The 17,032-nt window shown below is 62.4% G+C and overlaps 2 protein-coding genes across 3 annotated transcripts in view; one reads left to right on the top strand and one right to left on the bottom strand.

Moving 5' to 3' along the window:
- The first annotated feature begins 500 nt into the window (after window positions 1-500).
- Window positions 501-4,121, top strand: HTRA2 (HtrA serine peptidase 2). The gene is given in 8 exon segments (XM_019556459.1): window positions 501-755; window positions 758-1,134; window positions 1,235-1,429; window positions 1,690-1,722; window positions 1,963-2,071; window positions 2,290-2,359; window positions 3,328-3,423; window positions 3,702-4,121. Coding segments are annotated over 8 exon segments (1,104 nt in total). The 5' UTR covers window positions 501-697; the 3' UTR covers window positions 3,868-4,121.
- A 1,333-nt stretch (window positions 4,122-5,454) lies between these two features.
- The window catches only part of LOXL3 (lysyl oxidase like 3), a 16,086-nt gene continuing 4,508 nt past the window's right edge, over window positions 5,455-17,032 (bottom strand). The window contains exons 4-13 of one of the 2 annotated variants that reach the window (XM_019556478.1): window positions 11,062-11,281; window positions 10,701-10,878; window positions 10,445-10,599; window positions 8,713-8,886; window positions 7,704-7,866; window positions 7,345-7,588; window positions 6,753-6,868; window positions 6,496-6,632; window positions 6,125-6,236; window positions 5,455-6,002 (exon numbers count right to left, since the gene is read on the bottom strand). In XM_019556478.1, coding sequence (XP_019412023.1) covers window positions 5,929-6,002; window positions 6,125-6,236; window positions 6,496-6,632; window positions 6,753-6,868; window positions 7,345-7,588; window positions 7,704-7,866; window positions 8,713-8,886; window positions 10,445-10,599; window positions 10,701-10,878; window positions 11,062-11,281 — 1,573 coding nt within the window. In that variant the 3' untranslated portion in view covers window positions 5,455-5,928. Of the gene's footprint in view, window positions 6,003-6,124; window positions 6,237-6,495; window positions 6,633-6,752; window positions 6,869-7,344; window positions 7,589-7,703; window positions 7,867-8,712; window positions 8,887-10,444; window positions 10,600-10,700; window positions 10,882-11,061; window positions 11,282-17,032 lie in introns of both variants that reach the window. The other variant, XM_019556470.1, reaches the window with a different exon arrangement.

Here is a 17,032-nt window from a genome sequence, read left to right on the forward strand (position 1 = left end):
CCCTACCCTGGGGGTGTTTAAGAGGAGGTTAGATGAACATCTTGCTGGGGTCATTTGACCCCAGTACTCTTTCCTGCCATGGCAGGGAGTTGGACTTGATGATCTGCTCAGGTCCCTTCTGACCCTAGAAACTATGAAACTATGTAACCACAGCCTGCAAGTCCCTGCAGGGCGATGGTAGAGGCTGGAGATGGACTTTTCTCTGTGGCTGATGGAGATGGGATGACAAGCAACAACCTCAAGCTGCAGCAGGGGAAACTGAGGCTGGAGATGAGGGAAGTGCTGACCATGAATGGGGTCAAGCACTGGAACAGACCCCAGAGACGCGGTCTCTATCCCTGGAGGTTCCCAGGAGCAGGTTGAACAGGCCTTTGGCTGGGATGGTTTAGCTGGGGATGATCCTGCCCTGAGCAGGGGACTGGACTAGACGAGACCTGGCGAGGTCCCTTCCAGACTGACTTTTCTTGAATCCTCTTGCCCTGCTAGAGCTTGCTGAGGTCTCTGCGGCAGCAGAACTACTCTAGTGTGTTCTTGTAGATCAAGAAACGAGCATAAGCTGAAAGCCGGTGGTTCTGAGGGGTGCCCCGAGTCTAAGGATCGGGGCTTGAGCCTCAAAAGCCTAAGTATCACTGGGTTAGGCAGATACTTGTGGGGCGGATCCTGCCTGGGGCTGGACAGGCTGCGAACTCCGGAGGCCATGCCAGCCTGGCTGCTTTTGGATTCCCATAGCAATCCCTGCCCTCTGCTCTATGTCCCCCCCTGGGGTCAGGCACTCGCCCCTGGGCAGCCCCTGGCAATGGGGTGGCTGCGTGTGGGTCCCTGGGGTGGCTGATGTTGGGTGGGAGGTACATGCTGTTGCAGCGCAGGTGGGGCCCCCTCAGCGTCCAGCCCAGTCCTGTCTCAGGGGTCACTGCCCTCTGGCCTTGCAGGCATCCTTTCTCAGGGCGGGAGGTGCCCATCTCCAACGGGTCTGGCTTCGTGGTGTCCCCAGACGGCCTAATTGTAACCAACGCCCATGTGGTGGCCAATCGGCGGCGGGTGCGGGTGAAGCTGGCCAGTGGGGAGCTCTACAATGCCGTAGTCCAGGATGTGGACCCCGTGGCTGACATCGCCACCATCAAGATCAAGCCCAAGGTGAGTCCAGGAGGCTTGGGCCGAGGATGCCCCCTGGGCGCACAGCCCTTACCTCGGCGTGTCTTGGTCCATGGCCCTCTGATCCCACTTTCTCTCCCAGGGCCCTCTGCCCACCCTGCCCCTGGGCCGCTCCTCGGACGTGCGCCAGGGGGAGTTTGTCGTGGCCATGGGCAGCCCCTTCTCCCTGCAGAACACGATCACCTCCGGCATCGTCAGCTCGGTGCAGCGGGGCAGCAAGGAGCTGGGGCTGGCTGGTTCCAACATGGAGTACATCCAGACTGATGCTGCCATTGATGTAAGAGGGGGTCTGACTGGCTGCCTCCCAGTGCCCAGTCAGACTGTAACACCCTTATTGAGGCAACCTGGGGAGGGTCAGGATGTGCTGAGGTCTGCTAGGGCCTTCTGGGGAGATCCAGGGGCTGCCTGGGCATTGGCTGCGCCTCTGACCCCCCAGGCCATCAGGAGCCTCTCTCTGTGTCTGTGCCGTGGGCAGTGCTGGTGCTGGCTGGGAGCATTTCCCCCACAGCCTGACTCCCCCTTTCTCTCCTGCTGCAGTTTGGGAACTCCGGGGGCCCCCTCGTCAACCTGGTAGGTTCTGCTGCTCGTGCCCCAGCCAGATGTCGGGGGTGTGGTGTCCCCTGCCTATGCGGAGCTCTGCCAGGGCATGGGCAGCCCCCTGCCTGCTGGGTGCAGAGCTGTGCTTTTCTGGGGCTGGGGCAGGAACACTTTGATCTGTGTGGTAAAGGGCTTGGTCAGTTCTTCGGTGGGGCCCAGGCTGGCTCACCCCCAGCCCCCTGTCGGTGCCTGGTACGGTGTCCTCTCCTGCAGGATGGCGAGGTGATCGGTGTGAACACGATGAAGGTGACCTCGGGCATCTCCTTCGCCATCCCCTCGGACCGGCTCCGGGACTTCCTGGAGAAGGGGGAGCAGCGCAAGAGTGAGTCGGGGGGGCAGGCTGTGGTGTGCCTGGGGATGGGGGCAAAGTGCCAAGGGAATGGCCACAGCACCTTCAGACCAGCTAAGCAGGATGGGCCTGGCTCTTGTCAGCAAGTTGCCCTGGCATTGGCTTTGGACAGGACCTGAGAGCCTGGGGCTGCTGTGGTGTGGGAGAAGTTGAGTCCTGGCCTCTTGCCACCCTCTGTTTGTCCCCCACAGGCTCCTGGTTTGGCAGCGAGGAGGTAAAGCACCGCTACATTGGGGTGATGATGCTGACACTGACGCCCAGGTACGAGCAGGCTGCTGGGGCTCCAGGGCACTGAGGGCCAGGTGGCCAAGTTCTTACGTGAAAGCCACGTGGAAAGGGGATCCTGCCCTCCCCTCCCCACAGACTGCAGAGGTTCCTGTCGGAGACCTGGGCCCTGCAGCTAGAGAGATCCCATGTATTACCTCAGGCCTTCCCACCTCCCTGAACTGGCTGCTCCCGCGCTTAGCCGATCGCCTTGATGTCAGGTGCCCCTGGGACATGAGCCCCCAGTGACTGCCCCTTGCTGGCTGTGAAACCTGCCATGGGGCTGGGAGATGGTGTCCGGTGGCGCCTGCTTGCTCCAGGGCTGTGCTCCAGGCCCCACACAGGGCTCTACATTTCTGCATGCAGAGACCTCTCCCCACCAGTGCCTGGGCCCAGGGTGCTGGGTGTGGTGGCCAGGCCCCAGGTCTGTCTCTGGGGTTGAACAGGACCAGCTCAACAGGAGGGCGTAGGGCCAGAGCCACAGGGTACAGCTGCCCCCCTCAGCGCCCTCCAGGACCCTGGGCTTGGCATGGGCTGGGCACTGCTTGTGCCAGGGCTTGGGCTCTGCTCCTGCTGGACTTGCCCCAGCGGGCGTGTGGCGAAGCCTGTGGGCCCCACGCTGGCATTGGCACTGCCTGTCCTCTGGGTGTGGGCACCTCGTCTGTACCTCCCTTAGTACTCAGGTTCCTCAGGCTGCCGTCTGCAGTGGCAGGAGATGACACCAGTGGGTTGTGCTGGGGAGGGAAGTGGGCAGCCAAGCGCAGAGCCTCCATGGGTCTCGGGGCTGCACAGGGGCAGGAGGGTTTGTTGCCCAGCTTGTGTCCACCGGGGTCAAGGCAGCGGCTCCCTGCGGTCCCCCCGGCACTGCCTCCCTGCGGCAGGCTGGTAGCTGCACCCAGCGCTAGGGAGGGAGCCAGGGCCTCGTGCCGTCCAGTGACACAGCTCTGACTCCGCCCTCCCTGCAGCATCCTGGCTGAGCTGAAGCGGCACGACCCTAGCTTCCCCGATGTCACCTCTGGCGTCCTCATCAACAGGGTCATCATCGGCTCCCCAGCCCACCAGTAAGTGCCGGGGGTGTGGGGGATGTCCACCCTGTAGCCTGGGCTGTTGGGCAGACTTGGCACTTGGTGCCCTGTGGTTACCTCCAAGCTGCCCCCAATGCCAACAGAGCTGCCCCCACAGCAGCCTGCATGTCCTGGGACCAGTGGCACATGTGCACATGTTGATAGCTTGTTCAGGCGAGGGACCACCTGAAAGCAGCTCTTGTCTGTGGGCAGGGAGCCAGGGTAAGGGGCTCTGGCCATCTTTCCGCATATCCTCCCATGCTCTGTCTCCACAGGGCGGGAATAAAGGCTGGCGATGTGTTGCTGGAGATCAACGGGCAGGTGGTGAGGTGTGCTGAAGACGTGTATGAGGCAGTGCGCACGCACCAGAGCCTGGCCATACTGGTGCGGCGCGGCTACGACACCCTCATGGTCCGTGTCGCACCTGAGACTGCCGAATAGAGGCCAGCACAGCATGGCATGGCACAGCACAGGCTGCCCATGGTGGGGACTGGGCAGCCCAGTCACCTCAACACAGAGGCACCCATCCCTGGGCTGGGACTGGATGGGGGCAGGCAGCACCCCCACAATGCCTGCTGTACTCAGAGATGGAGGGTGCCTTGCAGAGACTGGCAGCCCTGAGGCAGGGCCTGGCTTGTGTGGAGAGGGCCAGGGCCAGCCTGGTGCGGGGCTGGCAGTGGGAGGGGATGGGGGCTGCTGTCAGTCGCCTTTGCTACAATAAACTATTTCCTAGGAGCCGTGTGGGTGCCTGTCTTTCCCCAGGCAACAGATGGTTGCGGCCCCACTGCAGCATTTGTCCTTTGCGGGCTTCATGCTGGGACAGGGTTGGGGCAGTGTTGCCAGCCCATGTAGCTGCCCAGGGGGTCTCTCCCTTGCCTGCCTGGGCTGGTGCTTGGGGATTGCTGCCCCCCTCCCCCCGGTGCTCTGCCCCCATCCCGTGCGTGTGGGCCGGCGTGGGTGTTCGCTGCAAGTCCTGGGATTGAGACCTGCACTGTGCAGGCTCCCCCTGCCCCTACGGGCATCACAGCAGGAGCAGAGCCCCCCACACCCCACCCTACCCCCTTCCTGGTGCCAGGCCCCGGTGGAGGCATTCAGGGCCCTGAACAGAGACCTCTGGCTCCAGCCCCAGGCTTGGCAGGAACCAGCTGCCTCGAATCACTTCCACTTGCTGCACTTCAGGGCAGGCTTTGCCCATGGGCGGGCTAGGGAGAGGACAGGCCTCCCTTGGGCAATGAGTTTTGAGCTGCTCTTGCTCTAGCATGGGAAGGATCAGCTGCAGCGCCTGGTCCCCACCCTGCTCTGTCCCCCCTGCTGCTGCGGGTCACTCTCCCATGCACGCTGCCCTGCCCTGGCCCCCCTTCCCTCGGCTGCAGCTGACGCATGGGGCCCCTGTGGGGCTGCTGGGCCAGAGAAGCTGCTTGCTCCCAGGTCCAGCTCTGGCCTGGCTCCGGTGCCCGGAGCTGGGGCAGGGACTTGGGTGCACTGAGTGGCTTGGGTGTGCCCGGTGCTGCTGGCACCAAGGGCTGCTGTGTACGCTGGGGCTGGGGCCAGCATGGTGTTTGCAGGCTGCTGTGACTCAGGGCTCCCCCTGCCCTGGGAAAGCAGCCCAGGGAACAGGCCTGTCCTTTCAGCGCCGGCCTGGCCCCCACCCTGGAATGTGCTCTGGGGGCCGGGGGGGTCTGTGGCTGCGAGGGGAAATAGCAGAGACGCCGGCGCGTTCCTCTGCACAGCTGCCCTGGCAGGGCTGTGTCTGACCCTCCCAGCTGCAGGAAGTGGGCTTGGTTTGTCCCTCCCTAATGCAGCCTCCTCACCGTGCGGTGTGGGCCCAAGCTGGATGAGCTGCTCCTGCTGGCCCTGGGAGCCTCGGTGCCTGCCTGGTAGAAGGCCTCGGGCTCCAGCTGCCCCTGCACCAGGACACAGTGCAGGGCTCAGGCGCATCATCTGAGCCAGGCCTAGCAGTGCCAGGGGTGGGGCGCACATGGCTAGTGGGGCATACAGCAGCCAGAACAGGAATGAGCTTCCCACGCGTGGGAAACAGTCAATTTTATAGGGAAAATATAATTACATTGAGGAGCTGGGGGCGTGTGGGGCAGCAGGGCATGGTCCAGGGGCCACAGGACCCGGGAAAACCGTGTCCATGAGCTGTGGTCGTTGCTGCTGCAGAGCGCATGGAGGTGCCAGCCCTGCCCCAGGGCATGTGGGGCACCTGCCAGGAGTCCATTGGGGGGACGAGGTGGGTGATGGCTTTAGCTGTGCCCCAGCCCATGTTGCCAAGGCTCACCGGCCTTGCCTGCTGCCAGTGCTGGGCCCACGGCTCTGCGTGGCCAGATGTCCCGGCACGTCCCCTTTGCCCACTGCTGATGGAGGGAGCCCCAGTGCCAGCCCCAGCCCTGTGGCCAGGCCGGGGGGCAGTGAGGGGCAGTGGTGCACTCACAGTCCAGCCCCAGGCTGCCGGCTGGTGCTGGCAGGGTTGTCTCTGCTGGCAGGGCCAAGCCATGGGCGCTACATGACCTGGTTGTTCAGCTGTCCCGGGTACTGCTCGAAGCGCCAGTTGGCCTCCTCACTGAAGGCATCGCCTGGACAGCATGAGTGGGGTCCAGCTCCAGGGGGGATGCAAACCTCTGCCCCCAGCCTGCCCTGCCCGCAGCCCCCATGTCAGAGGCTCCCAGCCCAGGGACCCGCACCCATTCCATGTTACCGATGTGGCAGTTGTGCACCCAGATGCGGTGCCCGTCGTATTTGCAGTTGCACTTCATGGCGTTGTTGGTGAAGTCACTCTCAGCCACCTCAAAGTTGGGGTTAATCACCACCTGCAGGGAGGGGGCCAGGTCACCTCATGGTGCTGCATGCATGGCCTAGCCCATCGCCTGCAGCTGTCACAGCCCCCCACCAAACCCATGTCTGGGTGGGTTTGGACAGAGCTGATCCTGCCTCAAGCAGGGCTTGGAGTAGAAGTGACCCTGCCAGCCCCATGGCTCTGGGATTTCTAGGGTCCCCATGACTCCTCTGGGTTTGCCTCCTCCAGAGGAAGGGAGCGGCAAGGGCTGTAGGGCAGGTGCCGCACCATACCTGCAGGATGTAGTTGCCGGGCTTGACGTCGGTGATGTCGATCCACTGGCAGTCGATGTCGTGGCGGTACAGATCCCAGCAGCCCACCGTGATGCCCTGCTCCCCAAAGTTCGCGCACTCGTACCTCTTGGCCACATCTGTAGGAAGTGGGGGTGAGTCGTGGCCTTCCCCCTGCCCTGGCTGCCCCCCCAAGACCAGGCCCAGTGTGCAGGGAGTGTGGGGCAGGGGCATGGCTGCTCACACCTGGTGGCACCCACCTTCCTCGCACTCGGTGTCCTCCAGGCAGAAGCTGGCCTTGTGGCCCTCGGCCACCTTGGTGCCGTTGGGCGTGAGGATGTCGTAGTGTGTGAAGATGTCCATGCTGTGGTAGTGCCTGGGGGACCGCAGGGCCAGGTTGGGGTGGGGGAGCTCCAGGATGGTGTGGTGCAGCCCCATGCATGTGGGGGCATGTGGATGTGTCCCAGAGCTGCACTGGACACGGCCCTGCCCCCAGACATGGTTCCCAGCGCATGGCTGGACCCCAGAGTACATGTGCCACTCTCCAGGGCCTGTGGTGGGATTATCACCCCCCCGTACCCCAGTACCCACTGTGGCATCTCCCATGGACCTGTGGGATGGGGCCAAAGCTGCACCAGGCTTAGTGCACCAGGGCACCAGGGCCGTGGCCCAAGACCCCCACAGTCGTGCCCCTCACTCCCTGGGCCCAGCCCCACCACCCTGCTTGGCTCAGTGCCCCTTCCGTCCTGGCCCCAGCGCAGCCCCACGGGTCCCAGCACTTGCTACACCCCTGCTTGGCCCAGCACTGCCTGGCCCTGGGGCAGCCCCGTGTGTCCCAGCCCCTGGCATTACCCGTGGCACTCATGCCAGACCCAGGAGTGGCGCCCAGCCTTGGGGCGGAAGTCGGCGCGGCCGTTGTTGTGGATCTGGGAGGAGAAGCGCAGCAGGCGCCGGTGCCCGTAGGGCCAGTTGGCGTGGCGGGCGGAGCTGGCCAGGCAGTTCTCCTCGGCTGCGCAGTACAGCATGTGCAGTGGCCGGTCCTCGATGTAGGCCGTCTCCTGCACCAGTGCCGCGTGCAGCAGCAGGTCCGAGGCCGCTGCAAGGCAGGGGAAGGTCAGTGTGTGGGGTGCAGCCCCCCCCACCCACTGCACTTTCCCCCCAGCCCCCGCTGCTTCAGGACCCCCCACCCAATGCTCCTGTCCCACACTCACTCTCGGAGCAGATGACACCGGCGGCGAAGCGGGTGCCCATGTTCTTGCAATTGATGTGGCCGCTGTGATGCCGGCAGTGGCTCAGTGACATCTCATGGCCAGCGCACTTGACACCACTCAGCACCATCTCCGTCACGTTGCTGGCATCCCAGTACCATGTTTCCTGGGGGCACATGTGGCTCAGAGCAGAGCCAGACTGAGCCATGGCCACAGCCATGGCTCTCGGCCCTGGACAGGACGTGGCCATGGCAGCACTGGGCCCTATGTGCACCCTCCTGGTGTGAGCTACACGCATGTGGTGAGAGACACACGTGTCCTCCGCCCGTGGCCCCAGAACCAGCCCCGGGGTTCTCTCCTGCTGGTATCAGCCACAGCCAGGACCCCGCTGGCTCCTCACACCCATGTCCAGGCCGGCCAGGGCATGAGTGAGCCCCAAGCTCCTGCCCTGCCCCACTGTCATGGTGACCACGAGGGAGACCATGCCACCGTGGCCGAGACTCTGTGGTGCCTGCCACTGAGCTGGCAATGATGCCACGCTCCCCGCCAATATCCTGAGTGAGGCCTGTGTCTCTAGCACCGCATCACCTGCCCTCCGACACAGCTCAGGCCTGGACCCTCTGGTCCAGCCCAGCCCCCAATGGCACCTACCACAGTGGCAGCCCCCGGCGCAGGAGGGGGCTGCAGGGGTGTCTGGCCTGGCTGTGCAGCCCCCACTGCCGCCAGGGCCGCTGACGCTTACCGTGACGGCATGCAGGGAGTAGCCAAGGCCGAGTTGGCGGCAGGCCACCATGGCCTCCTTGGTGGTCCAGCCCTCGCTGCACACCGTGCCCCAGCGCCCGCTGTGCCGCACCTCCACACGGCCCTCAGTGGCCGTCCGGCCGCCCACAATACGGATCTGCGAAGATGCCCTGGGGCAGGTGAGCTGGCAGCCCCCATCCCCCTGCCCTGCGGCCCTTGGCTCCCGGGCGCGTGGTTAGCTGTGGCGTGGTGCTGCCGCACCAGCACCTACTTGCAAGCCGTGGTTAGCGAATCCCAGGCCCAGCTGGCGACAGGCCACGGCGGCCTCCAGCGTGCCCCAGCCTTCGCCGCAGATGAGGCCCCAGCGCAGGTGCCCCTCGCCGTCCGCCCCCACCGCCACCTCGACCCGCCCCTCGAAGCGGCTCCGGCCCCCACTCAGGCGAATCTGTTGGCAAATGGCGCGGGGGCATCAGCATGGCTAGCGGGTGGGCAGGACTGGGCAGAGACACCCGTGAGGCAGCCAGAGTGACTGAGCCTGTGCCCAGAGTGTCTCATGACGCCTGGGCCACATCCTGCTCCCCCTGCCCAGCACATTGCTGATGCTGATGCCGCGCTCCATCTCCAGGCCTGCTGCAGCGCTGGCACCACCCTCCACCCCCATGGCCACCACCTTCCTGGCAGAGGCTGATGCTCCCCCAGCTGCACTGGGGCACTGGAGATGGGCTGACATCAGCGCAGCCCCTCACTTGCAGGGCAGCAAGGCAGGTGCACTGCATGGTCTGGGGCTGCATGTGCCCAGCTCAGGGCTCCTCCCCTGTGGGTGCTGGACCCGGGGCTGGAGCATTTCAGGCTGCGGTGATGTTCAGTCCTTACAGCTCTGCTCCACATATTAGGGGGTTTAAGCCTCCCCCAGAGGCACTGGTGCTGCTGCAGCCCAGGCTGGGGATGGGGCTGGGCCGGGCCAATGCTCCTGCTGGCACCGATCCTGCAGGGTCCTGGCTGGAGGGTTTTGGTCCTGTGCTCAGGCTCAGAACAGTGCCATGGGGCTTAGACTGGATATGACCCCTCAGCTCTCTGCTGCGGTCCCTGGCTATAGAGTCAGTCCCAGGCATTTGGGCCCAATCCTCCCCTCCCCGCAGTCCCTTGCTGCCATCTGGCTCTAGCATGGGCTGCCTGTCTCTACACTTGGCAGCCCGAAATCTGTGCCTGTTGCTTGGGAAGGAGTTGGTTTTAGGCCCTGGTTCCTGCCCCATGGTCAGTGGGGCTGCCTCACTGGGTGGGGGCAGATGGGGCTTGTGGTAGCAGCAGGGCTGCTGAGCTGGGCAGATGCAAAAGCCCAAACCATATTTGGGGGCAGTGAAACCTTGGGAGAATCCAGCTGGATCCGGCCCAGCCGTTTCAGGAAAGCCAAAGGAGCCTTTCGAGGGGTGCAGGAGTAGGGGTTGCCAAAGGCAGGGTCATTTCAGAACCGCGCAGGGCCAAGGGTGAATGCCCCAAGCCGGGGACCGAATGTTTTGCTCCAAGGGGGTCAAAGCATTTGGTTTCACCCTGAAATGACCCTGGAGCTGAGCCCCCTGTCCAGGTCAGCCCCAGCCCAGGGGCGCTGGGAGGTGCTGGGAGTCTCCATGCAGCCACGGCCTGGAGAAGCCACCCATGCAGTGTCCCACGTCCAGCATGCAGCCCAGAGCTGCCACCAGGAGATGGGCCAGCCCATGGAGCCACCAGCTGTGGCAGCTTCCCCCCAGGACCAGGGGAGATGGAACAAGGGGGGCAGCCGCGGTGCCCTCCCCTGCTCCCAGACCCACTCTCCCTTCCCCAGGGCCCTCAAGAGCCAGCGGCAGCACCCACCAAGCCCTGCATGGCCCCAGGCCACGTCCCTGCAGTGCCATTGCTGGACGCGGCAGCCCAGGAAGGGGGCAGGGAGGGGCATGTCCTGGGGGCAGGGGGCTGCGGCTGGGGCAGTGCAGCCCAGCCAGCAGCACCCGAGCGGGCCCAGTGCTGACCGTGGTCTCGTAGCCCATGTAGGGGATGTTGCAGCGGACACCGGCGTCCTCCGAGTGCTTGCAGCCCTCCTCTGTGATGTTCTTGTAGGGGCAGCTCCACAGCGACGCCTCCGTGCCCGTGCACCGCACCTCATTCACGTGGATTGGGCCCATGCCTGCCACCAGGGCCCGGCTCAGCATGGGGGCAAAGGACTGCTCTGGACCCGCATCCGGGCCGTGGCCCTGCCCAGCCCTGGCTGCCCAGGACCCCGCTCACCTTGGCCCATGCGGGCACCGGTCAGGGCCTCCTTGGCGCTGCCGAAGCCGAGCTCGCGGCACACGACGCTGGCCGACAGCAGGCTCCAGCGGTCGTCGCAGACAGTGCCCCACTCGCCGTGCCGCAGCACCTCCACGCGGCCCTCGCCCACCTTGGCGCCGCCCTTCAGCCGCAGCCGCTGCTGGGGAGCACAGGGACACGTTGGAGCCAGGCCTGGGGCTGGGGTGGTGCCAGCACCAGGTCAGACCCCGTGTTTGGCAGGGGTTGGACAGGCCGGATCCTGCCTGGAGCCGGGGCTGGGCTGGCTGCGACTGCGTTCCCCGGCTCCGCTGTGCCTCGGCCACCCTGGAAGAGCGCTCACCTGCCCTGGCTGCCGCTGCGGCCGCTTCTTGCCCCGGGGGCTGCTGGTGGCAAAGAGGGGCCCGGGCACGCAGCTCACGACGGCCGGCATCCCCCCCTTGCAGGTGGTGGTGACATTTCCGCGGTAGAACTCGAAGGGGCACATGGAGATGTGCACCTCGGTGCCAGCGCAGGCCACCGAGTGCAACCGGAAGTTCAGCTGCTGGCGTTCCGCGTACAGCCTGCGGGAGAGCGGCGGGCAGAGTCAGGCGCGCCCCGTCACCGCAGGGACAGTGTCAGCCGGACCCCAGCGCGGCAGGGACGGCATCGTCTGGACTGTAGGGGCAGTGACATTGTGCTGTAGGAGCAATGTCACCCAGACCCCAGCACTGCAGGGACAGCGTCACACTGCCAGGGCAGCATCAGCTCAACCCCAGTGCCAAGGTGGGGCAGCATGAACTGAACCCTGGCATTGCAGGGGCAGCACCAGCTGCCCCTAGCGCTGCAGGGGTAGCGTCAGTCAGACCTCAGCACCATCGGGTCGGTGTCAGCCAGATGCCAGCACCACATGGTCAGTGCCAGCTGGACCTTGGCACTGGCACAGCAGGGACAGCGTCAGCCAGACCCTGGCATCGCAGGGGCAGGGGAAGCCGGACCCCAGCTCCTTGGGGCAGTGTCACCTGGACCCTGGCCCACAGGGGTTGCGTCTCTGCCCAGCCCGGCAGCCCTCACTCTCTGCTGCCCTAATGCCGGTACCGTGGCCTAGAGGAGTCATCTGTCCCAGCCCACATGGACGGGGACATGTCAAGGCTGGCACGTGGCCACAGGGCTCCCTGCATCTGGTGCCCCAATTACCTCTTGGTGGCCCCCCAGTCCTCCCTGCACTTGTGCTTGGGGCAAGGCCTGGTGACCCGCCTGCAAGACAGAAAACTGCGTCAGCGGCTTAGTGCCGTGCACCCCGCCACCGAGCCCCCCACGGCGCGAGGCTGGAGACCCAAGCCAATGGGAGCGCTTCCCGCCTCATGTCGGGTGACAGCAATTTAATCACCCTCTGCAATGACATCACCTGCGTCTTCCTGCCACGTGACGTCAGCAGTCAATAACTGCTGTGATGTCATTTGCCGCCGTGTGATACATGTCAGGAAACTGCCCGTCAGCCGCGGCGACGTTGTTTCCTGCCTCATGTCACAGGCGCATGCTCTCAGGGATGCAGGAGGCACCCAGCGCAGGCTCAGGGCCCGGGACCACGCATGGGGCAGGCCCCCCACTGCCTTCCAGGGGGCTGGGGAGGAGCAGGGAGTCCCTGGGGCAGCCACATCTCACAGGCCACAGGCAGCAAGCCGCCCGTGGTCAGGAGCCCGAGAGCAGAAGCCTGCGACCCCCACAGGGGGACATGGGTGACATCACAGATCATTTCCCATAACAGTGATGATCCTGGGCAGGAGCAGGGTGCGGGGCGGAAACGGGAACTGCGAGAGCCACAGCATACGCGGCAATGGGATGAGGCACCACGTGGCGCCTTGAAGGGGCCGCACCAGGCCACCATGGGCCCTTCCTGCAGACCTGTGGACATGTGGTGGATCCCAGCCACCCAGATGATGGAGGAGGGTCTGGGAGTCTTGGCAGACCACAGACTCAACATGAGCCTGAAGGCTGATGCAGCTGCATGCAAGGACCATGCCGATTTGGGCAGCATCAACAGAGGCGCTGGGTGCAAGACACGGGCAGTGATCATGCCCCCGTACTCCACATCAGTACTGTGCGCCCTTCCGAATGCCACGTTTTAAGCAGGCCGTGGAGAAGGGGGAGAGGGTCCAGATGCTCAAGGGCTTGGAAGGCAGGTCCTGGAGCAGGGGCTGGAGCTGGGCAGGTTCAGCCGGTGGAGAAGGTGCTGAAGAGGGGACATGGCAGCAGTCTCCAAGTCCCTGAAGGGCTGCCAGAGAGCCGAGGGAAAGCGCTCGGTCTCTCCTTCCGCAAAGAGGCAGATGTGGAGCAATAGCTGGATGTTGCAGCAAAGTCAGTTTAGGTTGGAGATGAGGAAACACTTCTTCACTGTCAGAGCAGGGAAGCCGTGGGAGACACCAAGGAAGAGGTGGGCTCTCCGTCACTGGAGGTGTCGACAAAAGGTTGGGGATGATCTGGGCGCAGCGTCAGGGCTGGCGGTAACCTTACAAAGAGATTAGCTGATGGGTTTGTCCGGGCTGGTTTGGACAGGGCTGATCCTGCCTCAGGCAGGGGTTGGACTAGACGAGCCTCACGGAGGTCCCTTCCATCCCACTTCTTTGTGACGCTATGGTTTACAGTCAGAGGCTGGCCGGGCAGGCAGGGCCCACCGGAGACCCACCATGTCCTGCCCCGGTTGTCGTTATTGCTGCAGTGCCCTGGCGCAGTACAATGGAGGTGCTGGCCAGAGCCCTGCTAATGACCATGTCCCTGCCAACAGCCCCGCGGGGCGTCAAGCTAACGAGCAGGGCGCTGGCAGCCTGGCAATGCATCGCTGGCCCTGGCAGCCTGGCAATGCATCGCTGGCCACGTGTTCACAAGCAGAGCGGCCGTGGCTGCTCTTGGACAGCTGACAGGAAGGGCAGGCGTGGGGATGGATGCCTGTGATGCCAGGGGAACAATAAGGAGACATCAGGCCACGGTGGCCATGGGAGGGGGGCGTGAACTGGGGGGTTTCTCTGCTGTTGAGGGCATGGGGGAGACGCTACGGTAGTGAGGGGCTGTCTGTTGGGCAGAGGTTTTCTTTGGATTTTCCCACGCCGTGGGGTGAACCCAGGTCTCCGGCAGTGCTGTAGCCAGAGGGGGGGCGGGCAGTTTCATCTGTTGTTTTATTTTCTGTCTCCAGACTACGCGGCTGGTTTCTCTGGCACGATGCTCCCCTGGATGCAGTCAGCCTTCCACTGTGGTGCTGCCTGCCCGAGGCAGAGAGGTCCCGGCAGCCTCCTCTGTTCCTCTCTCCCTGGCAGCCTCCAGCATTTGAAGTCTAGATGTCAAAAAGGGGTTATCCCAGGGCAAACCTGGCTCCTGGGTACTGGCAGTGAGGGAACATGGGCACGGGCACCTCAAACAACAGCTCTGTGGTAGGTCATGTAGGAAATGAAGGGTCACACTGGAGACGATGGGACCAGCGCAGATAAGTTACCTCAGATGTTTGGCTTGCCACCTCGTGTGTCTGCGCATGAACACACAGAGCCTGGGAAACAAGCAGGAGGAGCTGGGAGTCCTTGTACAGCCACGGAGCCATGACATGATCACAATGACAGAGACCTGGTGGGAGCACACGTGACTGGAGCACGGTCACAGATGGATACAAACTGCTGAGGAAGAACAGCATGTGGACAAGTTGTGGACAAGCTGAAGAGAGTCCAGCAGAGGGCAATGAAAACGGTCACATCTAGTGCAATGCTCTGCTCCAAGCAGGACCAGCCCCAACCACATCATCCCACCCAAGGCTTTGTCTACCCAGGTCTTAAACACCTCCAAGGATGGAGACTGCACCACCTCTCTGGGGAGCCTCTTCCAGTGTTTTACTACTTTCCCCATGAGAGTTTTTCCTAATATGCAACCACAACTTCCCTTGCTGCAGCTTGAGCCCATTGCTCCTTGTCCTGTCATCTGCCTCCATTGAGACCAGTCCAGCTCCATCCTCTCTGCAGCCCCCCTGGGAGCTGAAGGCTGCTATTCAATCCCCCTCAGTCTTCTCTTCTCCAGACTAAATCAGCCCATTTCCCTCAGCCTCTCCTCACCAGTCCTGTCCCCCAGCCCCCAAGCATTTTAGTTGGAAATTCTCCAACGTGTCCATATCCTTTCTGTAGTGAGGGTCTCACAGCTGGACACAGGACTCCAGATGTGGCCTCCCTCCAGAATAGAGGGAAGAATCGCTGCCCTCCATCCGCTGGTGACGCTTCTCCCAATGCAGCCTAGGGTGCTGGTGGCCTTCTTGGCACCAAGGGCACACTGCTGGCTCCTGTCCAGCTTCTTGTCCCCTGTCCCCGCAAGTCCTTTTCTGCAGAGCTGCCGTCCAGCCCGTCACCCCCAGCCTGCACTGGTGCAGGGGATCGCTCCCTCCTCGGTGCAGGACTCTGCACTTGTCCTTGTTGAAGCTCATGAGATTCCTGTTGGCCCAGTCCTCTAATGTGGTGAGGTCTCTCTGAATCCTAGTCCTACCCTCCAACATGTGTACTACTTCCCCCAGTGTGAGGTCATCTGCAAACTGCTGAGGGTGCACTGGATCCCATCTTCCAGGTCATTGATGAAGATATTGAACAAAACCGGCCCAGGACCAACCCCTGGGGCACTCCGCTTGACACTGGCTGCCTAGTAGACAGTGAGCCATTGATTACTACCCGTTGGGCCTGACAATTCAGCCAACTTTCTATCCAACTTACAGTCCATTCATCCAACCCAGAATTCCTCAGCTGGCTTGCAAGAATGCTGTGGGAGAAGGCATCAAAAGCCTTGCTAAAGTCAAGGTTTATTATGTCCGCTGCTTTCCCCACATCCAGAGAGCCAGTCACCTCGTCACAGAAGGCAATCAGGTTGGTCAGGTATGACTTGCCCCTGGTGAATCCATGCTGACTGTTTCTAGTCACCTTCTTCTCCTCCAAGTGCTTAGAAATGGATTCCTGGAGGATCTGCTCCATGATTTTTCTGGGGACTAAAGTGAGGCTGACCGGTCTGTTGTTCTCTGGATTTTCCTTCTTCCCTTTCTTCAACGTGGGCACTATTTCTGCCCTTTTCCAATCATCCAGGACCTCCCCCAATAGCCATGGTTTTTCAAAGATCATGGCCAGAAGCCCTGCAAACACATCAGCCAACTCCCTCAGCACCCTTGGCTGCATCCCATCCAGCCCCACTGACTTGTACGCGTTCAGCTTTTCTAACTAGTCCCTAACCTGTTCTTTCACCACCGAGGGCTGCTCCCCTCCTCCCCAAACTGTGCTGCCTGGTGCAGACGTCTGGGAGCTCCCCTTGCCTGTGAAGACCAAGGCAAAAAAGGCATTGAGCGCTTCAGCCTTTTCTGCATCCTCTGTCACACAGCTGCCTCCCCCGTGACCCGCACTTTCCCTGACCTTCCTCTTACTACTGAAATACTTGTAGAAACCCTTCTTCTTACCCTTCACATCTCTTGCTAGCTGCAACTCCAATTGCGCTTTGGCCTTCCTGGTTTCATCCCTGCATGCCCAAGCCATGTTTTTACACTCCTCCCTAGTTGTTTGTCCAATTTCCACTTCTTGTAAGCTTTCTTTTTGTGTTTAAGCTCACCAAAGAGTTCTCTGCTAATCCAAGCTGGTCATTTACCACATTTGCTAGTCTTCCTGCACATCGGGATGGGTTGTTCCTGTGCCCTCAGTAAGGTTTCTTTAAAATACAGCCAGCTCCTGGACTCCTCTCCCCTTCAGACTGGCTTCCCAGGGGATCCTGCCCATGAGTTCCCTGAGCGAGTCAAAGTCTGCTTTTCTGAAGTTGCTTGTCCTTACTCTGCTGCTCGTCATCCTTCCTGTCCTTAGGATCCTGAATGCAATCATCTTGTGGTCAGCGGTGCCCAAGTTGCTGTCCGTGACTGCATTCCCCACCAACTCTCCCCTGTTTATGAGCAGCAGGTCAAGAAGAGCATGGCTCCTAGTTGGACGCTCCAGCACTTGCACTGGGAAGCTGTCCCCAACGCTCTCCCAACACATCCTGGATTGTGTGCACACTGCTGTGTTGCCCTCGCTGCAGATATCAGGGTAACTGGAGTCCCCCATGAGAACCAGGGCTTCTGATCGGGAAACTTCTGCAACTGCTTGAATAAAGCCTCATTCATCTCATCCTCCTGGGCTGGCCGTCTATTTTATAGATTTCATAGACATTCGGGCTGGAAGGAACCTCGGAAGATCATCGAGTCCAGCCCCCTGCCCAAAGGGCAGGAAGTCAGCTGGGGTCACAGGATCGCAGCAAGATAAGCATCCAATTTGCTCTTGAAGGTGTTCAATGTAGGTGCTTGAACC

The sequence above is a fragment of the Crocodylus porosus genome, unplaced genomic scaffold, assembly GCF_001723895.1.
Source record: "Crocodylus porosus isolate Cpor-Errol unplaced genomic scaffold, CroPor_comp1, whole genome shotgun sequence".
In the NCBI taxonomy this organism is placed as follows: domain Eukaryota; kingdom Metazoa; phylum Chordata; order Crocodylia; family Crocodylidae; genus Crocodylus; species Crocodylus porosus.